Below are 23,402 nucleotides of genomic sequence, written 5' to 3' on the forward strand. Positions count from 1 at the left end.
TTTTTGGCTAAGGCAGCAAATCAAATACCTGAAACCTTACAACACAGATGCATAAATATTAAAAGTATGACCATAAAGCAGTCTCGCAACATTCCTCACGATGGCCAACTCACTTGGGGATATTTAAAGCAGAATTTCTTTTGGGATAAATGGCATGCCAAATCTCTGATGGTGAAGTAAGTCAAATGATTCTGAAAGGAAAAGCGCAAAAAAAAAAATAAAATCAGCTCTGCACCTAATGCTGCAGCACAAAAAAGCAGACAAACAAAATATGGCTCCCTGATGCAACATGGTAGTGCTCACAATCCTTCAATTCTCAGCACTGCTCTTGTCATCTTGTACAAAAAGTCAGCAGGCAAAACAATCCACAACCTTTAGACAACTTCAGGTATGAGTTTGAAAAACCGAACTGTGAGGAGGCCAGCACCCTCAGGCCACTTCGGCAAAGCAGATAAGTGACTGCTCACTTGTTGATAATCTTTTTCTGTATCTGCCCCAAACTCATACACAACCAATCATAGCTGCACATTCACAGGAGTGGAAGCGCCTTTGGAAATGCACACATACAACTAAGTGAAATTAACACCCACCAGACAGCAAATGCTACAAAAATCTGTCTTTGGCACAAGTCGAAATGGATTTTTATGCCACATTGGCTAGGGAATTCTGGAGAAGACAACATTTGATGGTGAGTGCAGCTTCCAATTAACACAGAAGACTTGACTGGAAAAAGAAGGAAGCCTTGTAAAGTTCCAGGATAATAAATTATCTTGTCTGTCAGCTATTATCCTCTGCATTTTGCACCCTCTTCTTGCTTTCCCCTTCTCTCCTTCTGGTTGTTCTTGCCCTGTCAGGTATAAGTACCGTATTTTCACAACCATAAGGCCCACTTAAAAGCCTTAAATTTTCTCCAAAATGGACGGAGCGCCTTATAATGCGGTGCGCCTTATGTGTGCACCGAGTTCCAACATCTGTAAATGTTATCGTGTGACTTTGATGAGCTCCGCTTGACTGACTGACAGCATTTCCTGCCGACACGCTGCTTATATAGAGAAAAGGCGGACGTGACAGAGGACAGCATGAGAACGTTAAAGGGGGAAGTGTGGGCGTGAAAGAAGACGCTAAAGACACGCCCCCAGTTGGTATATAGTGCCGGTATTTGCATTATGCAAAACAACATGGGTTTGGCGTCACCGTCCCTGTTGATCTGTGACTCCATGCGCGTCCATCTCACAGCCGCTGTGAAAAACCAAGTGCAGCAAATGAACTCGGAGCTTGCTATCATTCCGGGAGGCTTGACGAAGGAACTCCAACCGCTGGACATCGGTGTAAACAGGGCGTTCAAAGTGAAGTTGCGAACGGCGTGGGAGCGATGGATGACAGATGGCGAACACAGTTTTACTAAGACTGGGAGGCAGCGCCGGGCGAGTTACGCCACAATTTGTGAATGGATTGCGGATGCTTGGGCTAACGTGTCTGCTTGCACTGTTGTTCGAGCTCTCGCAAAAGCCGGCATCATTTATGAGGAGCCGCACGGCAACGAGACTGACTCTGACAATGACGAGCGGGAACCTGGCGTGTTCCATGGAGAACTAGCCCAGCTGTTCATTTCGGATACAGAAGATGAGGACTTTGATGGATTTGTGAATGAGGATTGATCAAAAAACAACGTGAAAACATTGCTAAATACTTCAATAAAGTACAACTGAACTCAGTTTAGCTTCCGCTGCCTTTTTTAAAACACACGCTAGCATGCATGTTTTCAGCTAGTACAGGTATGTTTTACTATGTCCGCGCTCTATGATCCGGTGCGCCTTATGTATGTGTTAAATACAAAAATAGCACCTGGAACTGAGACTGCGCCTTTTAATACGGTGCGCCTTATGTATGTGTTAAATACAGAAATAGCACCCGGAACTGAGACTGCGCCTTTTAATACGGTGCGCCTTATGTATGTGTTAAATACAGAAATAGCACCTGGAACTGAGACTGCGCCTTTTAATACGGGGCGCCTTATGGTCGCGAAAATACGGTAATGTGAATCCTTCACTTCAGTCGTGACACTGCTTTAGTGCTCACTGTTACTGCACCATTCAGAAAACTCAGTCAATCATGAGAGACATACAAAGAGGTCACCATGGTAATGCAGCGTCATCTCAGTTCACATGGTCAAAGCAAAGCAAACCTGTACTGCTCCCATATACATAGAAGTCCACTTAACTATAAACCTATTTTCAATCCTATTCATCATCTTAGTGACTGGATAACTAAAGGTCAGATCTGGATAATATGTTAGATAACTTGCACGTTGTCAGGACCTATGAGAGGCCAGACACGTAACCTTCAACATTTACTGCCTGCCAGAGATGCTCAACTGGGGACTGACAAAGGCCAGATGCAAACACTTAGTATCAAAGACACACATTCCCTGCTCGTCTATTCTGTATCTCATTACACCAGATCTGGATTTTGAAAGAGGGGAAGAAACGTTACAGTGAACGTCAAACGAACCAGATTTCATAAACATCCGATCTTTCCCATCTCCTCATGTGACACCTTTCCAAAAGTCAAGCCGTATTTACTGAGAGAACACCTTGATGAATACCCAAAGTCTGCATACACCAACCTGCATTTGCACAGTGAGGAGGAGACAAGTCAGCTTGATTTGTTCAGGACAGGGATGAACACGCAGACACACATGGGGATTTGTGCATTCAAATACCCATGAGCCCACAACTTAGACACCTAAGTTGCCACAACCTACAGCTAAGAAACACACACAGTTACGTGTTTACTGTACTTACAAGCACACCCACCCTTACACAAACAGCTGAAGTATCACCTACACTGTAGATGTTTCAAGTATTACAAATCCACTGTAAGTCTTCAAAGCTCTGTGATAACAATTACGAAAGACGAAGCAACAAATGAATTAGTGAAAGAAGCCTTCATAAAGCAGTACATAACAGAAGAGAGGAGCTCAGGACAGATGGAGGAGGCGGTATGCTTTGTCCAGCTGAGTATTGCTTTTGGTAGCCATTCAAAAGGATGGCTCATACAAACCTAACACTGCCAGATTTTCAGATTTTAATGAGGGGAAAAAAAAAAATCTACATTCTGCAGGCAGCCTTAACACTAGTAGCAGTATTCTGTGTAGGTTTTACTCCCCCTCTGCATCACCACATCATGTACAGCAATGTCTGTCATCAGCAGTAACTAAGAGAAACCCTGATAAGACCTAATTACTGTCTTCATTTCACACAAGCGTCATTTCCTGCTGGGGAGGTTGTAGAGCAGATTAATAAACTGACAACGTGAGAACATTGCGGACACTGCAGGGAGGTCCGACAGGGTTGAAAACACATGCTGCTGGGCAACCCCACCACCACCATCACCACTGTACGGACAGTATATATTTGCCCAGGGTTGTTCTGATCCATTTACAGCTCTGCCTGAGAGTAACACAATGGAATAAACTGTGAATATTAACTTCCAACATACAAGCTACAGGGCAGTTTCTTCCTAAGAAATGAATACTGACAGGCAAGGACAAGCTGAGACAGGAGGTGGAAGGAGACAAGAGGGGGAGGGCAGGGCAAGTTGTGCCCCTGGCAATGCATTCTGCATCCTGAATGTATTTGGAGCCATGTGCACACGGGCAAATATATAGAGCCACACAACACATTCCTCCATGAATGATGACTTTCATGGTTCACAGTTTGGTGTTTTAAACAGTTTTCGCAGCTGAATGGATAGAGCTCGTATTAAAACAATGCACCAAGTGTTAATATTAGTGAGCTAGTGTGATAATATATAGTAGCGTTGAGGACAGAGTGAATCTACTTCTAATTTTGATCTCGGAAAATGCAAAACGGAGAGAAAAATCCCAAACTGACATATCTACAGGATGCAGAAGGTTTTTTCATTGAACCACGGAAGAAGGCTTGACCGGAGAAGAGTGCTGGCATTGAAAAAGACACACAAAGACAAGCATAGCAAAGCCACTGTGACAAAAAACAAAAAGGAAGGACATGGGACTGTGTCGGTGAGGCAGAGGAAAAGTATTTCAAAGAGCAATGGAGAGCAACAGAGCAACACACACAAAACAGGATTAACATGGAAATGTTGCCAGGAGGACAAAGTTTCCTGTGTATTTACCATATTCCCTCTGTGTTCTTCAGTGAGCTGGTGGAGCGTGACCGTGGCTTAAGAATGATACTCATGGTCTGGCTTTTCCTTCCACATCCACACACATAACATATGCACAGTCCACACACACATAAAGCCACACACACCCTCAGGGCCACCTGGAACCCACTGGCCAGCCTCCGCAGTTGTTTGGCTTAAAGTCCTCGCTGGTGTAAAGTGATCCTGTGGCAGGCTCCTTCCTTCAGCGCTGAGGAGCTGCTCGAGCCCCACAACCTGATTTTAGTCAGATCAAACCCAACAGTATTCCACACTGTCGCTCCTCGCCGAGCTCCGATCGCTTGGCAGTAGGTGGTTCGTTAACCTGCTCTCCTCTCGTTTCTCTCTCTCATACACACTTGCACTTATCTTTCCTGCCAGATCAGTGTGTGATCTTCCTCTCTCCTAAATCCAGCAATGCACTCACTCTCTTACTCTTTCAAGTCCCTGTGGGGGTTTTTTTTGTTTTGTTTTTCCTGACTGGTGGAAATAAGATCTCCTCTTCGTCCCAAGTTCCTTTTTTGCTCTCTCTCCCCTCTCACCTCTTTCTCTCTGGATTTCTCTCTTTATGACTGTGTCCCTGTCTTTGAGTTACATGACTCTCTCTCTCTCTCTCCCTGAGCTGCAGCTTGGGTATGTCTGGAGTGGGAGGGGTTGTTTTGGTTGTAGTAATTCTTTCAAGGGCGGGACTTGTATCCCCCAGCAATCCTGAGAACCGTCTCAAGTGTCAATCACTCTGCTACCACAGTAACCTAAAACCAACAGCTAGGCATGCCAATGATCTGGACAGACTGTACAGAGGTAGTGTGAGTTGAGTTTCATCGTGTGATTCCAAAAAGAGAAGCAATAAACTGAGAAAATAAAGAATAATTGAAAATCTAATGTTGGGTGTTAGAACTACATTAAAAAGGGGTGAAAGATTATTCAAATTGAGGACAAAAATGCACGAGAGTAAAGAAACAAAACAAAAATGTGATGAGAAAAAGCTACTAAAATAGTTGTAGCAATTGTGAACTGCATCATGCTATAGTTAAAATGTCATGTAATATCTGACATACAGTCTAGTTTTAAGTTAAAGAACTTGTCAGCATACTAAACTGCAGACAAATGGCATTTAAAAAAAACTGAATTGCTTTAACATATAATTTTCTCAAGGCTAAGAATCATTAAGAACAAGTATCATTTGAATTTTTAATTTTTTTTATAGTGTGCATTCATATCATTTTTCTTTAAAATATTTTAGTTTGCACATTGTAGTTTCTGCACACCAATAGAAGGGCATGGGAGTAAATCCATTTTCTGTAGAGTTAAGCTTCCTAAAATAGCACCAAAAACATCGTGCCAGCCCTACATTTTTACCCTTTGCACAGAGTCTTACAGAACAAACAAGAGGTCCCAACTATCCAGCAGTATTTATTTACAAAGCAGATTTTCCCCACGTTTGCAAATGTTATTTTTCAGTCTTGAATTGCACGAACTAAATGAACTCATATCGGTACAGTCTTCAAAGAGTTACTGGTCCGCCTAGAATGGTTTTGTTTAGTTGATAATTATACCTGAGACTTGAGGGGTATTTTTATTGTTTTATCAAATCTAACTATTTTCACATAAATAAAAAATAAATTTGGCTATAAAATGTAATCATCAGTGTGGAACTAGGTTTGAGTATGGAGCTCAGGTCATCTGCTGCTACAGCAGTAGCAGAGGAGCTGGCATTAGCTCTCCAGCAGTCAGATTGGTGTGTCAGTTGTGTGGTATGTCAATCACTCAGTGGTAGCTGTGTGTGTCGATTATATATTAGAGGATCACAGAGGAAATACAGTACCAGTCAATTAAGCAAAGAACAAAAAATTAATAAATATGTATAGGGGGATGCATGCACTATATTAGCCAAATTACAAATATTTAAATGCATCCATAAACACATATTTTAATGAAGCTTGGTAAAAAAAAAAGTCACCACAATGTCATTATTGCTTGCTTTCAAAAATCATTCAGCACTAGATTTAATCGTAACTGTATGTACACAGAACTAAATAACAACAACAGCGCTTTAAAAAAAAAAAACTTCAAACTCCGAGCTGAACACACAAACACACCATATATTGCAGTATGTATATTCTAGAAACCCAGAAGCATCTGCATACACATTATTCCAGCTCCTTTTATGTTGAAAGCAGTGAGAATATTTCCATGTCATCAATAGCACAACTGGCTGCAGACGTATACACCAGCGCAGTGACATCAGTCAGAGGAAGCCTGTGAGGACGCTCGTCTTTTGTTCAAGAGAGGTAACGGTTCAAGAGACAGAGAGCGGCAGACAAAAGGAAATGCTTACAAGGATGTGCTTGTATGTCACAGAAGAAAAGACGCAGACCTCAGGAAAGTGCAGCATGACGGATGTCATACGGTAATATCCTGTATACGCACATGCAGATGAGCTAACAGGCAGATTGCACACATGACACATGAGCAAACATGTCTTCTCACTAGAAATGCATGCAGACACCTCCTACCAAATAATAACGCAACATGTTAACTCCCACTAATCACTGTTATGTGCACAGCAGCTACACCCTGCACTACTAATCTTAAAGTGAATGAGAAAGCAGATTGCTGAGGAAACATGTAGCAGCGTTTCTCCATACTACTATGTGTCAGACTTCATGGTAGACCAAGAACAAACTCCAGTGAAAAACTCCTCTGAAGTCTTTCACTCTGACTGACATCTCTTGGACAGTGTCTCCATTTTCACACCAGCAGGGTTGGTGGCAGGTATGTCTGTATGTGTCGTTCTACTCGAATTGTGACCACGTGTAAGGCACTCAAAGTGATTTACAGTAAGTTGAATAAGCACACCTAATGCTGTCAGTGTAGCATAGCAGAATGATGTAGTTTATAGTTTGGTCAAAGTGGTGAAACTAATCCTATTACCACGGTCTGCACATTCCATGTGGTCAAGGAAAGAACAACAAAAGAGCACAGTTTCCTTCAGAAAACTGGGGGAAAACAGCCGCCTCTCCTCCAAACTGAAACCACATGAATCCCAAATGAAAACACAACCAGTGACATGATGACACAAACTATGCAAACAGTTTCCAACTCATGTCACCTGACCGCACTCAACATAAGAAGCACATTTAAAGTCGCACTATTTCACTTTAATGACACAGATGTGTTTACATAGAAGCCAAACAGCATTCACATGATGCTAGTGGCAAACAGAATTTAGAAATTGGGTCTTTAAGAAACTGGCTCTCTAAGCTGAAGTAATATATAACTTACAGTATCAGAGGCACACTCTTGGTCCTTGTTTTCTCTCTTTACTGTCTCTTGTGAAAAACAATGTGCCCACGAGCCCCTGCATCCTCTCACATAAACACACATAATGAATATTTACTTTCAGGCTGCAACACTGTCATCCCCACGAAGCAGAGGAAAAAGACACACAGGTAAATATCAAATCTTAGTGTTACTTACAGTGGTACTTTGCCCCAAGTGAGAAACAAAGAGTACATTTGGTATGAAATCAATCTTACTTCAGTAGATGGAGGAACATGGAATTAATCTTGCATGGTATGTAACTCCCTTCATACCATGAAGATTCATTTATCAGCCTTAAAGGGATATTTATATATCTTTATCAAGTGAGAGGGTTTTTTTCTGTATCTTTTTAAACATTCAACCTATTGCTAAAAGTGCACAGACCTACTTTATACATTGGTTTACTATCATACATTAGGAAAATTCTATTCCCTTATGTCTTGTCATGTTAATTGTCAGAATTCATATTTATGGTTTTTCCAAAAAAGTGAAGGTGTAACAAAAAGCTGCCAAACTGTCTGCATAAGCTGTAAATCCTCAGTTCTTTACCACGTCACTGATTTTCAAGTGAGTTCTATGCAATGCAGTCTGCATTAATGCCATGCAGACAGTAACTGCTATCACATTAATTGAAGACTAAATGTATTATGTTAATGGTGACATTAAACCACTTGTAGCAGCATGTACTAAGCACCTCTTAATGTGTGAGTGCAAAACACATTCTTTGTGTGCTACTCACAGATTCCACTGCCACCTAGTGTTAGAATTCCTACAATTCTTGTCATATTGATGACATGATATTGATTTCTTTCCTTCTTTTTTTCTTTTTTCAAAAACCTTCTTTATGAACCAGGTTCAATATATGGTGAAGACAAACACATTCAGTAAATGCTGATATAAATAGCACTTAGGCATTGAAGCACAGATGGCTGCTCCACAGTATTGACAAGACTCCATCCATATCTATAGGTACACAAACACCATCAACCATTACTGTTTTTTGCCTTATATTTAAATGCTATAGAGGCACAGACAATTCATGCTTATGCATACAGACCACAAGACAAAAAAATATTAGACAAGTGGAAACAGATGTCCATCAGATGATAGCACATTTAGTTTAGACTGGGCTTGTGTTAGAGAAATGCAGTAGGAAAATGGGCCAAACAAGGTCTTTAAATTTCTGTTGGAGCCTTAATAGACAGAGAGTGCTCTGATAATTAGCTTACACTCTGCAGTAGTTAATGAATGGATGTATCCTCCTGAAGACCTTGCTGCTTTAGACGATGACTTGATGGAACCTGCTTATGTATATTACCGTTTACCTTGCTTTTAACCATGTTTTGTAAAACGCAGAAAAGTTTTTTTTTTTCTCATGGAACACAAAGAGACACAAACAGGCACATGCACACAATCGTGCACACTTCAAGCCAACACTACGGCTTTAGCAGAGCAAATAGCAGAACTGTGGCTTCCACTGGGCTCTAACAACACAACCAGCCGCCGAGCAACAATCGTTTACACAACACTCTGTGGTGAACACAGCTCCAGTTCTGTGTTGTCCAGGTGGAACTATTTATCAGCTAATGTTCTGATAAGACAGAACACACACACTTTGTGGACATTTATGCTAGTCATACAAACACAGATATCCAAGTACTTGCACCTTACATAGTCAAAGTATACACACACACAGAGCAACAAGAAAACCAGCCTTCAAGCTTGACTGCCATTTAGTTTGACACAGTTTTCCTCTTGAGTTTTCTTCTCATTGACTAGTTTATCACATGCAAACAAGGGTTGGATACAACTACAAAGAAAAAATGTCAAGCTGACATTGAATAACTACTTAAAGTATGCAGATGACAGATGATATAAAAGTGTTCCACATGAAACTAATTCTCAGCAGATAACAAATAAATTGTAAAAAAAAAAAAAAAAAAAAAAAAAAAAAAAAAAAGGTTAAGGCTCCTTCCCTGACACACCCTCCCACAAACCGCTGGTTTCTGTTTCAGAGATGAACCATACCCTCTCCTGCCACGAGGTTTGATGTCGATGGGCTTGTTGGTAGCGTAGGGCGAGCCATTGGAGCAGGCGTGGCGGTAGCGGGCTATCCTCTCCAAAGACAGATAATCTGAGTTCACAGGCAAACTCATATTGATAGACTCTTAACCCGGCACAACACATGCACTTGTGTCAAGACAGATGTGGAGTGAGAAAGAGGGAGGATCTATAGAGTGACAAGCCTGATAAAGCTATCTCAGTAGGAAAGAGGGAGGGGTGTGTGCAAAGAAAAGAGGAGGAGAGGGCTCAGTAATGGTGTGACTTCAACAGATAAAAAAAAGGGAGAAAGATGTGAGGGAGAGTGATGCAGGGGAGGGTGGAGCAAAGTGCAGAGGTAGAGCAAATATGTTTTTAGCGATATTGTGGACTTTCTGCAATGATAAATAATCATGGTATATACACAACCACAATAATAATAATAATACATTTTATTTGTAGTTGCTTTACTTGACACCCAAGGTCGCTGTACAACAAAAAACAGAGCCACTTGATTGTAGTTGTAATGGGTAGTAAAAATCTAAACTTAAAATGTCAGTGGCTTTGGAAGTCTGGATTCAGACTAAACATATCAGTGACGAAAATAAAGTTGCTCACACTGCAAGTAAAGCTGGAGATTGTCTTCTCTATGCAGCCTACTTCTGCGTGAAAAAGACCAGAAGGTTAAATTGTGCAACAAACCCAGTGTACATGATCCTTGTACATTAGCCAGCTTAAACTGATTTATATTAAACTGAATGTATCTTTTAGCTAATTTATGTCTATTCTTTAGCTTTACCACAATAGTGAATGTTCACCAACTAAAGGTGTGTGTATATAAAATATGCAACCAAATAAGACACTTCCAGAACAGTATGAAGCCTCATATTAAGATCTGCTATTCACTATTAAGGTTAGTTCATATTCTGATCTGAATATCTGTAGGACACATAAAGCATACTGACTTTCCAAGTATGTAATCTTAAAAGTAATATCAGTATTAATCATATACACTATCATTCAAAAGTTTGGAGTCACTTAGAAACATCCCTAGTTTTTGAAAGAAAATCATTTTTTTCAATGAAGATAAAATTAAATTAATCAGAAATACAGTCTAGACATTACAATGTGATAAATGACTATTCTAGCTGGAAACAGCTGACTTGTAATGGAATATCTACATAGGAGTACAGAGGAACATTTCCAGCAACTATCACTAATGTGTTCTAATGGCATATAGCTACAAAGTGGCCCAAAAATGAATAGTGGGACACAGAAAATCAACCATGACTACTACATATACTGCACAAACTGTTTGAAATTTTAATTAAATAAAAGCAAGAACAAGAGAACTAGGCTACATCGTGTCAGCCTTGTAATTTAATGAAGTTCAATGGAACCAACTCCCTAAACCTCGAATGGTTCAGAATCACCAGTTCCCAGCCTCATCTAAATCCCCAACCCTGGTAATAACTATATTTCACTACAAGGGGGCAGCAGAGTTGCACAAATCTAACAAACCCTAATACTGCAAAATCTTGTCTAATGAAAAGCAAATGTGAAATTAACAGCAGGAGCTGCAGTTTGAGCAAAGACATTCGCAAAAATAATTACTAGCGCACACACTTACACAATTCAATTAAGCTGTGCTTGAAGGTAAATTCTGATCATAGTAAGAGCTGCAAATGAACAGATCAACTGAGCATGGAAATGTATTATATTTAAAAGGAAATCCCTGCCATTAGTTATCATGTTGTATTGTTTTAAGATGCTTAATGTGTATAAAGATGAAGATCTCTAAATGGCTCCAATACCGGAGTGCTCTGCTCTGAACTACCAGCAGGGGGCAGTCTTCTCTTCAACTGCAAGTACAGGTAAGCAACAGCACAGCAAACAGCAGCACAAACGCACAAAGCAGTAAATCTCTGCGGCATTACAGCTCCTTCTCAGCTCTGACAGAAGCAGCCACCATGTGACAACAGCCCCTGGGTGGACAGGGAGGCTGTCAAAGTCACAGATGCAATGACAGACACAACAGGCGTCTCCACTCGCACTGAACATCTGAGCATCACCACATGAGCACACCCACATGCACAAACACTCAAGTGGTGTCTAAGCGCAAGCGATATGAAGGCACACACCGCAGCATGTACGAACAGATCAAATATATACAGATCATCACACCAGCATCATGCAGATCTCTGCTTCTCTTGCGGACTCTCATAAACACAGTCTGCAACACAAGCATTGGCCGCACACTGTCAGTGTGAGCGACGTGCTGAGACGGAGCGCCAGGTGACGGAGCGACTGTCGTCACTCAGCGTCCCAGAGGCTCAAAGCCATAAAACCAGAACCACTGTATCTGAACGCTGCAGCATGTGCATACAAGCTGCATCACATAGTCATATTCTACATGTGCGTAACAGAGATCAAGTCTGGTGTTCGGATTTAGGTACTGAAATTATGTGACTAAACCCAGGAAAGAGAGAAGAAAAATCTACATTAAAATTCAACATTTTTTGCTATTAATAGTTACATAATCAACCGTATTTTATTTTCATTGTTTAAAGAAACAGCAGCTCATCTTTCCTACACTTGTAATGCACTTTGACATTATGATTGAAAAGAAAAACATAGAAAATACAGTAGGAGAGTTTTTCTTTTTTAAATCTGTAGTGAGTAATCAGTGCAGGCCAGGTGGTAGGTTTCAGGTTCTAAAGTGAATACAGCCAACAGCTAACTAACTGGCTGCGTGCCAGAAGGACGAGGAAGGCTTTCAAGAGCTCTCCTCTGATGAGTGGTGGGGTCAGCGACCTCATCTAGGGATTTAGGGACAATGCAGCCTGACAAAGTGGGACTGGGACAGAGCAGAGTGAGGATGGAATCAGGGGCGTTAGGTAATTTGAAGCAGGACATTAAGGCGACATAAGGCGACTAGTGAAAGAGGAAGACGAGGGAGAGCGAAGACTGTCACAGGAGCAGACAAGTTGTTAGTTAGTAGTAGCTGGGGACTGCTTTATGATTTACCAAATACTAGACCTTGAATACTCAAATGATTTTTTTTTTACTCCAAATTCCCCAAATTCAATTCATCAATTTGTGTAGTGGCCATGATGAGCCCAATGCACATTGAAGACTGTACTTTGTCAGTGTCATCGCAAATTCATTCTCATCCGTTACATTCATTCACTTTTGAACTCTTTTCTCAGTTTTTGAAGGACAGTGATCCCTGATCATGTGTTACAGTACGTAAAAATGATCTCAATAAGAACCACAAAGTAAAGCACACAGATTTCAAGCATTAAAAATTTACATTTAAGCTGGAACTATTTGAAAAACATGTACAGACAAGCTTATATCTGACCAGGCATTTTATGACAGCTTCCAGTAATTTACAGTTTTCAATATTTAGCTTTTTCAGTTCCAAAAAGAAATGAATTAATACCTAACCTCATTACCAGTGCATCAGAGCTTGGCTTCACTGATACCTTGTGTAACATGAAAAGTATTATTCTCAATGCTTCGACACATAAGGGTTCTTAAATGATGTGATGATTTAGATGCAGCAGTTTGGGAAGATAATCTTACTAAACTGGATGCTTCCTAAGACAAATGTTAAGATGGACTGTGAGGAATTAAGAGACACAAGAAGGGCAACGGGTTTATTCAGTTGGGCCTCTGTTGAAAAGCTTTGTCCAGCAAAAGTCACAGAGTGACAGGAAGGAAGGGGATTTGCTTTCTATCCATCTGTCATGTTCTTGCAGCTCATTTGTCCATCAAGAAAGCGCCTCCCTGTGAACTGAATTCTATAGGAAAGTAAAGGGCAAAAGAGTGTTGCAGCGTGATGAAAAATAAGCTACTGTCGCAGCTTAGGGTCATGGCAACTGCACCTCTGCTGCCGTTGCAAGGAAACTGAATATGATTACAACGACTGGATATTTGTTTTCAAGTATGTAAATCAGCACAGGTAATGGGATTAGGAGCAACAATAGAATGGTAATTGAGATTCATGCTGCACTGTATGTGTGTAAAGAGGAACAGCTCTGAGCCAGCTTTAAAAACAGCTGTTGTTATGTGTGTCAAGGAGCAACTCCTTCGCCTCAACTACACTCACATAGCTGCCTGCCTTCACAGTCCCCTGCTAGATTCATGTTTATGATGTGGTTGCCATGGCGACATGGCAGAATTCAAAAGGGACAGGTAGGTAGGTCCTCACAACCAATCAGCATTCAGTTGCTAAGGACAGAACGGCAGACTGTGTAATGAGAAAATGAGAATGACAGGGTCATCGACAGAAAGATGGAGCATAGTGATACAATAAGCAATGATTTCTGAGGGCTGAGAGCGTGCGTGTTAACATACCCTCATTAAAATGATCAATCCAAACGCTTCCTTGAGAAATGTAACTGTGGCTCATGCCGAGACATTAGTTATTAACAGCAGCCACTTAATATTTCACAGCAGTCATGCATGACTTACCTGTGCTTTATTTATACCCGCTGACTCACAGGCTCAAGAGGATTTAAACTGGCTGAACTATTGTTTGTCTCATAGACTCACCAGAGCACAAAGGCGAACAGAAAGCACAGATACCACCAAATAAAAAAAAAAAAAAAAAGTCTAGAGAAGCGTGACCACTGAAGATAGCACTAACAAAAGCTCTTACTTGTGTTGTGCCTGTGTGTACTGTAAGTGGTGGGCATTTTGCTGCATACACTGACAACCGAGCGTGAGTGATGGGAGAGAAAGTCACGACGTGTTGAAGCTGAAGTGATGCTGGACAGCATGAATGTGAGAACCATGTACCGAGACCAGCATGAAGAAATCTGTCTCAGAGGCAAAAAGACATTTGTGTCAGCATAGCTCTCAGAGCCGCATCACCATCAGAGACCTGGCAAACCAACCTATGAGATTTAGAAAGGGCTACAACTAACAAATCTTTTCATTCCTTCGAAATCTATTGAATTATGGACGTTTTTGACAAATCTATTAATTGTATAGTCTATAACATGTCATAATGTCATTTGTAAAAAAACTGCTCATTACCATTTGCCCAAAGTAATGTCTTTTGTTTACTTCAAGAGAATAATAGCCAACAAAATCTTAAGTGCTGCATCCTCATGATGAGAAAGACTCTCAGAATAGCTTGTACTTGAAAACCAATCTTCCTAAACACAAAAGCAGACACATACTTCAAGATTTGTGTCTCAAGGTTTCAAATATGTTCGACACAAGCAAACTTAAACATTACACACACACACACACACACACACACACACACACACACACACACACACACACACACACACACACACACACAACACACACACACACACACACACACACACACACACACACACAAAAGAAATGCTGCTCTGAGTCTACAAATGTAGCTGTTACTAAAGCTTGGGTTTTAAGACCTGACTGTCACAAACAGTTAGCTGCGGTACACATACAAAGTCACCAGACCACTGGCTCAAACACCAACAAAAGCGACTGTTTATAATCCTGGCTGATGCTATTTGGTGGTTTTATAATCTGGGAAAAAAACAGTTTAAGTAGCCTGTGCTTGTACAAGCCAAACGAGATCACAGCGTCAATCATTAATCTCAAAAGCGGTCTTGTAAATGAAGTTTGCTGTGCTGCATTAGGCACAAAAGAGTGGAACAAAAACCTTAAATGAAATTAGTTTTCAGCACAACTTTGATGAGCTTCTGCGCGCTTTGGGCAGTATGCAAAATGTGCACTGACAGAACATACTGACAACTAATGTCATGATAATGGTCCTGAATTGCTTCTATTTAGAAGATCTTCAGGTAACTGAAAACACCACAGTAAATACTCAGCTATAGACATGACATACACTGTTTTTCTGGCAAACTGAGACCATTTTTTTAATGGACACATTAATGGTGAGGTGAATGCATGGACGGTAACTAGATGCAGAGCCCCACGGACTGCACAAAGCTCTTACGCATCACACATGGGCACACAGTTCTAGCTCTAGTGCACCTCAAGCACATGGTGAAGCTAATAGGTTTAACTTGGCAGCAGTCCCAGTGATGTCAGAGTAATCCCTCATTAAAACCCTGATGACATCACTGCGCTGTTGAGAGTGTGTGAGAGCTGAGGACTCAAATTTACGTGTGCAAGGGATGCCCTGCCAGTGTACACCAAGGATGCTCTTGCCGAAGTCCAGGTAATCCAGGTTAAGCTGTTCCTCAAAACACATGCAGAAAACACAAGCGTCACAGCGGGTATCTTAATTACACGGTATCCCTACATGCACAATATTAAGCATACCTCTCCATTAAAGCAAACAATTTTCAATTCTAGTCAGAGAAGTAAGAAAGGTTTGATGGGAGTTACATTTTTTGTTTTGTGTTATCTTGTGACGTGGCTACCTAATCGGTCTTACACTGGATGCTATATTCAAAATTTTATTTTTGAACACAAAGAGCTCAGATTAATCCCTGAACAACAAACATGTAGAAGGTTTCACAGTTTCATTGTCTGTTTCCATCATTCCAGAAACACTGTATTCCTGGTGTTTCACTGCACAACAGTGTCTAGACATTGTTTATACATGAGCCACAGATATGCAAATAACGAGCTTAACAGTGAAGTGTAGAAGAGCATTTTAAAAGAATTTGTACCTAGTTCAGCGAAGAAGAAAATGATAAACAGTGCCCATTTAAGACATGATCAAAATAGAACAAATGAAGTGAGAATTACCCAGTCTGAAGACGTGGGTGTCAGGGTTTAAATTTAGCGTCAACAGGGTGAATCTATCCAAGTGTCACTCACTGTGCAGGTTGCAAGGCTCATGTGGCTCGACAGTTTTTAACTGGTGGTTCACACAGCAATGCACAGAATTCCTAAATTACTGAAACAGCTATCTATACACGGTTAATACACAATTTACCAGTATGGTATGAATCCACCCTAACTCACTGAAGCATAGCCGTGTTGTTGGACAGGTCAATAGTGAGCTGGTCTAAGAAAATTAAGAAATTACTTACAGTATTCAGCAGCTGTGAGTACAGCTCTGTGCAATATTACTTAAATATCAATAACAACAGTGTATGACCTTACAGTAATTGCATTAATTTCAAATTAAACAGTGGGATATTTACTCTTACTTAAAATTAAAAACTAACTAACTATAGGCCCTATTGTAGAAATTCAGTGCAACAAAAGTCAGTACACCTTTCATTACTGAGATTTAAATCTTCTATTTTATTCAACACCTCAGATGTCCACATGTAATTTGATGACTGACTAAATTCTCCCCAGCATGGAGGACACTATAGTCCAAATTTCTAGAAAGATGTTCTGCCATTCCAAGACTATTTTCTTCAGTTTTTCTCTTTAAAACATGGCGATGGATTCAAGTCCAACAAAATCCCCAAGCAGGCCATAGTTTTCTCTTTTCTGTTTTTGCTGCAACGTTCCTGAGACTGTATTTTAATATATCCACAGGCATTTATCTATAGATGGTGTCATCTATAACTGTTATCTCCCCAACAGTTTTTGCACTCATCCAACCCTATATTATCACATTTCCACCTAAGTGTTTCACTGTTAGGACAATGAAGTCACTGTGGCACCCTTGCCATGTTCATGCAAAATATGCTGGACCCAATTTGAACTGAACAGATTTATTTTCACCAACATCTGTGCCAGTGATCACAAGATTATTCACTTTTGCTGCATTATGTCTCTAGTTTGGAGCCTGTATGTTCAGTGCAGCTTATGATTTTGATCGTTCATAAGAGAAAACACTCTATTTGGTAACTTAGAAAAAATGCAATTATTGAGAGGTGGTGTAATTTTGAATCATTACGTGCACCAATACTGCACTTCTGTTAAATGCTGTATATATACTACACTGCACAACAGGTATGCAAGCTCTTTCATTTTTTCATTTTGTACTGTTAATAGCTTCCTAAATAACTGTGCTGAATTAAAGCGGAGGAAAATGTCACCAATCTGGCAACACAGCCCACTCATATCACAGGGTTATTAGCTCAGCTATTCCACGGTCTCATGTCAGTGAAATGGAGAGAAATAAGGTAAGTGTGGCAAATGAGGGAAATTAAGAGCTGCAGCAGCCGAAAATTAAAACAAAGACAGCACAGAGGGGACATACCGCAGATGGTCAGTAAAAAAGAGAATGGTACAAGTGTAGAAATTTAAATGGATAAATGATTATTTTTATTCCTGTAACCCTTTGTGTTTAAAATGCAATCAAACACACTCCTCTTACAAGCAAAAATAATTTATTGAAATTTCAAAAACACGCTTCCAAGATTGCAAGGTTTTTTGTTTTTTAGCACAAGAGGCTGTCCTATTAAACATGTCATGTCAGTGAGGCTCCTGTGAAGGTCTGTTCTGACAAGCGTCAAACTTACAGTTTGGTAGTGGTGCTAATGTAAATGCTTATAGCACCTTTAGGATTCATTTTATATTGTGAAGATGCAGGGAAATTGAGCAAAATATCCCTTACTGCAGTGCAACGCAGATGAACCTACCAATTCCCCCAAACTCAACCCACTAAAAGCACATTTGAAAGGATGTGAAACATGAAGCAGTCAGCAAACTGGGTCAGCACAACTGTAGCATGGACCAAATCAAGTGGATAATAAATGCAGGTAATTGGTGTTGTTTAGTGTTGGCACAAGTTGGCTGTCATTGTCCATGTTCATTCTTGTCCTGCTGAGAAAGTGTTATTCTACACTCTGCAATGTGAGACTCTCTTACCGGATGGATGAGAAGTAACAGTTAGGGTTGTGCAAGTGGGAGTTTCCTCTAAGGAAGCACTGAACAAATGCATTCTTAATATGCCAGTGCTTGCAAAAAATACAGAGGAAGGCGAAATATGTAGACTAAACACTGGTTATAAAAAGAGTTTGGATATGTGGAGTTTGCAAAGGAAGTCTCGCACAATGCACCCATAAAACTGAACAAAAGAGAAAGAGCAGAAACAAACAATTACCAGAAAACTCCAACTGTCCAAGTTATGCTTACAGGGTTGATTTGAATTCTCTAGCTAAACTTTGTAATGCACCATTGTCTTTGCCAAAATAAAACTTTACAAATACAACTTGACAAGTAATTCACTTTCCATTACCTTCACAGACTTCCTGGTAAGCATAAGCTGGAATTATAATACTGCATAAGTCTGTAATATTTCAAATCCAGCCAGGTATGTGTGTGTGTGTGTGTGTGTGTGTGTGTGTGTGTGTGTGTGTGTGTGTGTGTGTAAGGGGACTCCCTCTCCCAGTGTAAGCCTTACTAATCTGTTTCTATGCCTTCTCATATACGCTGTCGTCATCATGGAAATCCTAATCACCATCATCGTCACAAGCAATTCCCTCTGGAGATGAACATCGTCATCACCATGTTTTTCTGCTAATTCCCATAACGTTTGTGATGTTCCATGTCTCGTGTCTGCAGCGCAGACCACAAGGGAGGTGGCTGAACTAAAAACAGCTGACAGAGTATGAGATCTACTGAGAATGAGAGTAATTTCCTTGGATAAGTCAACACATGTTTGGAAATCAAAATGTGAAAGGGGATCCCAGTCAAGTTGTGGCCTCTCACAAAAGAGGCAGCCATGAAATCAAAGCCAGATGACACCACCCCACCTCCAGACAGCGAGCAAGTAGTGACACATAAACCATTCAGTCTGTATCTTTAAGAAAACCCCAAGGCTAGGCCTCCACACTGTTTTCTTTGAAACACTATTCTCCACGTCTTTTTGTTTCATTACAACTGTTTGTTTGTTAGCTGCGGTGGGAGTATATAACAAGCTGCTCTCAGAGAGCTGCTTTGTCCGTCCAGGAAAGGGCTGGCCATGATAACATCAGTTGGCAAAAATCAGGTTTTGTTTGGGTCAAATAGTGACGTACACAGCTGCACTATAATGCTATTTTCCTATTTCTTTGCATTTTGCCATCAGCCCTTTTGAATTAGCATTGACATTTGAATGTCAGGAAATTCTTACTGCAGTTGGTATCAGCAATTTTACACAGTATATAGTTGAAAGCACCTAGACAGAGCATAGAATATGGCTGTAATTAGGGATTCAACAGTTCTTAATCTGTGAATTATTTTTTTAATTTAACTGCAAAAAAATCGTTATTATAGCCAAAAATATCCAAAAGAGCTCATCTTCACAATGCCTGTTTTGTCAAACCAGCATTCCAAAACAAAAGACACTCAATTTTCAAAATGTAAAACATGTAAAAATTAATTACATTTTTGGAGTTGGGAGGATTAAACTACTAATTTACTCAAAAAAGAACAAAAAAAAAACCCAAATAAAATGCACTACACTCAGACATTTTATCACACCAGTCATTCCAAACCGCCACCTGGACAGCTGACTATACAGGCTCGCAAAAAAAATGTTGTTGGAAATTACCTACTTTTCAGTTAACACTTAACTAGTACAAACATCAGCCATTGGACATCAGTCCCAGCTCCCCTGGCCACAGCTTTAACTTGTAACATTTCTGCTCTTGATTTATCAGGAGCCCACAAAAGCACCTGCAGGCTATCCCCTGCCTCCAATATGTCTGGCTCCCACGCTGTATTCTTATTGATCTGTCCATCTTCTTGCCTCTGTGCTGGAGATGAACACAAGATTGAATACCCTATCTGGCAGCTGCTGTGTGGACAGCAGCAGAAGACAGCAAAGGCAGAAATGAATAAAATTGAAATGAAATAGATATTTAAAATGAATATGATGTCAACGCTGCCTCAAGGCTTTTGTGAGGAAATGTGGACCGTGTTTTCAATAAGACACTTATGTAACCACAGTGTCACATAGCCATACCTGGTTTTGTTGTGAGCGCATTATTACTCTGTCCTTTTGATTTGTATTCATTAATCATTATATACTGTAATTATGAAAGAGTAAGGTGAAGAGACAGTGAAAACATTCAGTCGTGAGCTGTTGCTAAACATGTTCTTATCATAGCTCGCAGCTTAACGGATGAAGATAGACCATCCTGAGTAATAGCAGTCTGTTTTTTTCATTAGATATCCAAAAATTGATGCAAAGGCACAAACAAGACATGTTATATTATTGTATTTTTAGCAGCAGACAAATATGCACAAAGGCTGAATCATTTTATTTTTTGTCTGGTGGACAAAAAAAAAACATAGATGTTAAATCCCTTTAATAATGCAAATACAGCTAAACTGTGTTGACCTATAGTGGGCCAAAATCAAAGTGTGTTTTTTGGCTTGGGGATACTGTAATGAGTAATGACAACACTGCCTCTTGATAATCTCATGGGGTATGTTTCATGTTACTACATGAGGTATTCCTGTACAACACATAGGACAAAGAAAGAGGAAAAAGGGATCAACTGCAAATAAGTGGCAGAATAACACAATGACAAATCCAAGAGCAGCAAGGTGTGAAAGATAAATTGGATGGTGAAACAAGTGGAAAGCTGGGAAAAAGAAGTACCTTAAGACTGCCAGCATTCAATGACTCACTCACTGTGTGTGCACAGAGAAGTACACACTAACAGCAAGATGTCCTGAAAAAATAAGTGTGAAATAATAAACTGATCATTTAGCAATTCAAAAGAGGAGCTAAATGAGATTCTCTAACAGAGAGAAGGTGAATCAGTGGAATCTTTGTTTCAACAGCAGGGTGTGTTCCTCTGTGTGCAGAATAAACCGAGAGCCTCCAACATATCAGTAAGAACATGTCTGTCATGCTTCAAGTAACGCTGTAATCAATTTAACACTGCTCTGCCTCATGGAAAATCTGAGAAAACAATAGTTTCCACTTAATTCTTACAGTCCCAGCACTTACACAATGTAGACCTGACTTTCACATTAGCTAAAACTGAAACTGGTTAAGATACAATCATAAATGAGGCCTTTCTTGAGAAGGTGTGTACCACATGATCTGCTCTTCTGCTGCACATATTGCTCAAGATTCATTAATTAGTCATAGGTCTCGTGGCCAGACCGGGCTGTCACACCATACGCAGCTGCATGATTCATTGTATGGCTGAAGGTGGTGCGGACAAGTTAAAACGGATCAGTCTGGGGATATGATTAAAGGTATATTATGTAACATTACTGTACTGAAATGCCTCTTTTGTTGGAAATGTACATTATCCCAAATCGTTCCAACAATACTGAAACCCAGAGAAATCAGTTATTTAATTCAATGTAACAGTGCATTTCATTTGCATCAAAGTTTCCCTGAAATGGATGTATTGATACCTTGGAATGAAATGACATAATGTGAATACATGTGACTGAACGTAACTTGAATATGGCTTTAACAAATTATCTTGTCCATAAATATGATTTTCATTGTCAGTGGTGGTGAAGACAACAACTAGCATGATGCGAAATTACTTCACATCACCAAACTACATCTTTTGTTATCGTTTTGAGCGACAGACCCCTAGGTGCAGAAAGTATATTCATTTACAGAGCCAGAGTCATGTATGAACACTGGATTTTGTTTTTCAGCACACACACGGAACAGACAGCTAGAAATACATGACCAAGCATTCATTGAATTTGACTAAAATTGCTCTGGAACAGAATCACTGATGCTAAAATGGTAGTCACAAGACAAGATAATGTGCAGTTATGTCTGACCAGAAGCTGGCAAAATGAAAGTAAACAGCAATATGTTTTTAATTTGAGGAAATCACACAGCTTGGCCTCCCCTGATGTCCTGATACCTCGGCATGGTAGAGGGGCTTTCAATCATACTGAAAGAAACCAGACCAACAAGACCTCCTTGGTCGAAATATTACAGTTTGGATGTGTAGCTGGCAATTCTACCTGTAAACTAGAAACAATTACTGTTGCTTTCAACTTAAACTCAAAATTGCAACATGTAGTGCCAATCAAAGCACCAAAGCAAAGCATAGCCAGTAATATGGAGGAGAAACAAGCAGATTTGTCCACCGCTTTAAGACAGCCAGCAATATTGGAATATACTGTATCTGAAAGCTGCAATATCGCAGGTTTCTTGTCACTGTATGTCTTTCAGTCATTTTTCCTTTGAGGATGCTCTACATTTGCACTGTAAAGTGCAAAACAAATTCTGTATTGTGTATAAGTCCAGTGGATATCAATCATTTCATATACTGCACACACACACACACACACACACACACACACACACACACACACACACACACACACACACACACACACACACACACACACACACACACACACACACACACACACACACACACACACACACACACACACACACACACACACACACACACAGCAGCAGCAGCAGCAGCAGCCAGGTTTCTACAAGAGAATGCAGTGGAAGAAAGGGTGTTAAGAAAGGAGTGCTAGGCTGAGAGACTTTTCTAAGGGGAGTGAATGGGGAGAACCCTTAATAAGGCTGAGTACATCAGCATCACCTGCCCAGTGAGCTGGCAGAGATTGATGCTGTAGGTGTGCTGTGGCTGTGTATGTCTCACAAACACACATTCACACACACTCAGTGCCGGTGGTTCTTCGGGACAACAGTGACTGATGACTTTGTCTCCTCAAAACTGACAGCGGGTCTCTGCTGTCTCTGCCTCAGTCCCAACCAAGTGATAGAAAGCAATCTAAAGTTTGGCTGAGATTGACCCAGCAACACCAGAATCAGTGACAATGTGCAGTGGGAGAACGCCACAAAGAAATGAGATAACAATGCCTTGTGTCTTTTTATTGTAGTGACAAAATGTGGTGTGTCTGAGGTAGCCACCCCTGGGGCCAACGAAAGCAAGGAAAGGAGGAAGAGAAGAGGGGCTTAGGGAGCAACACTTGATGTCCTTCAACAACTTGCAAGA

General features: G+C 40.4%; 1 protein-coding gene across 6 annotated transcripts in view; it reads right to left on the reverse strand.

The window, feature by feature from the left end:
• Positions 1-23,402, reverse strand: part of pde4d (phosphodiesterase 4D, cAMP-specific) — a 193,660-nt gene that overhangs the window by 31,506 nt on the left and 138,752 nt on the right. The window contains exon 1 of one of the 6 annotated variants that reach the window (XM_055011397.1): positions 9,538-9,680. The exons of 4 other annotated variants lie outside the window; for them this stretch is intronic. In XM_055011397.1, coding sequence (XP_054867372.1) covers positions 9,538-9,665 — 128 coding nt within the window. In that variant the 5' untranslated portion in view covers positions 9,666-9,680. Of the gene's footprint in view, positions 1-4,158; positions 4,783-9,537; positions 9,681-23,402 lie in introns of those variants that run through there. One more of the 6 variants, XM_023299084.3, reaches the window with a different exon arrangement.

This window comes from Amphiprion ocellaris, chromosome 6 (assembly GCF_022539595.1).
Source record: "Amphiprion ocellaris isolate individual 3 ecotype Okinawa chromosome 6, ASM2253959v1, whole genome shotgun sequence".
Classification (NCBI taxonomy): Eukaryota; Metazoa; Chordata; class Actinopteri; family Pomacentridae; genus Amphiprion; species Amphiprion ocellaris.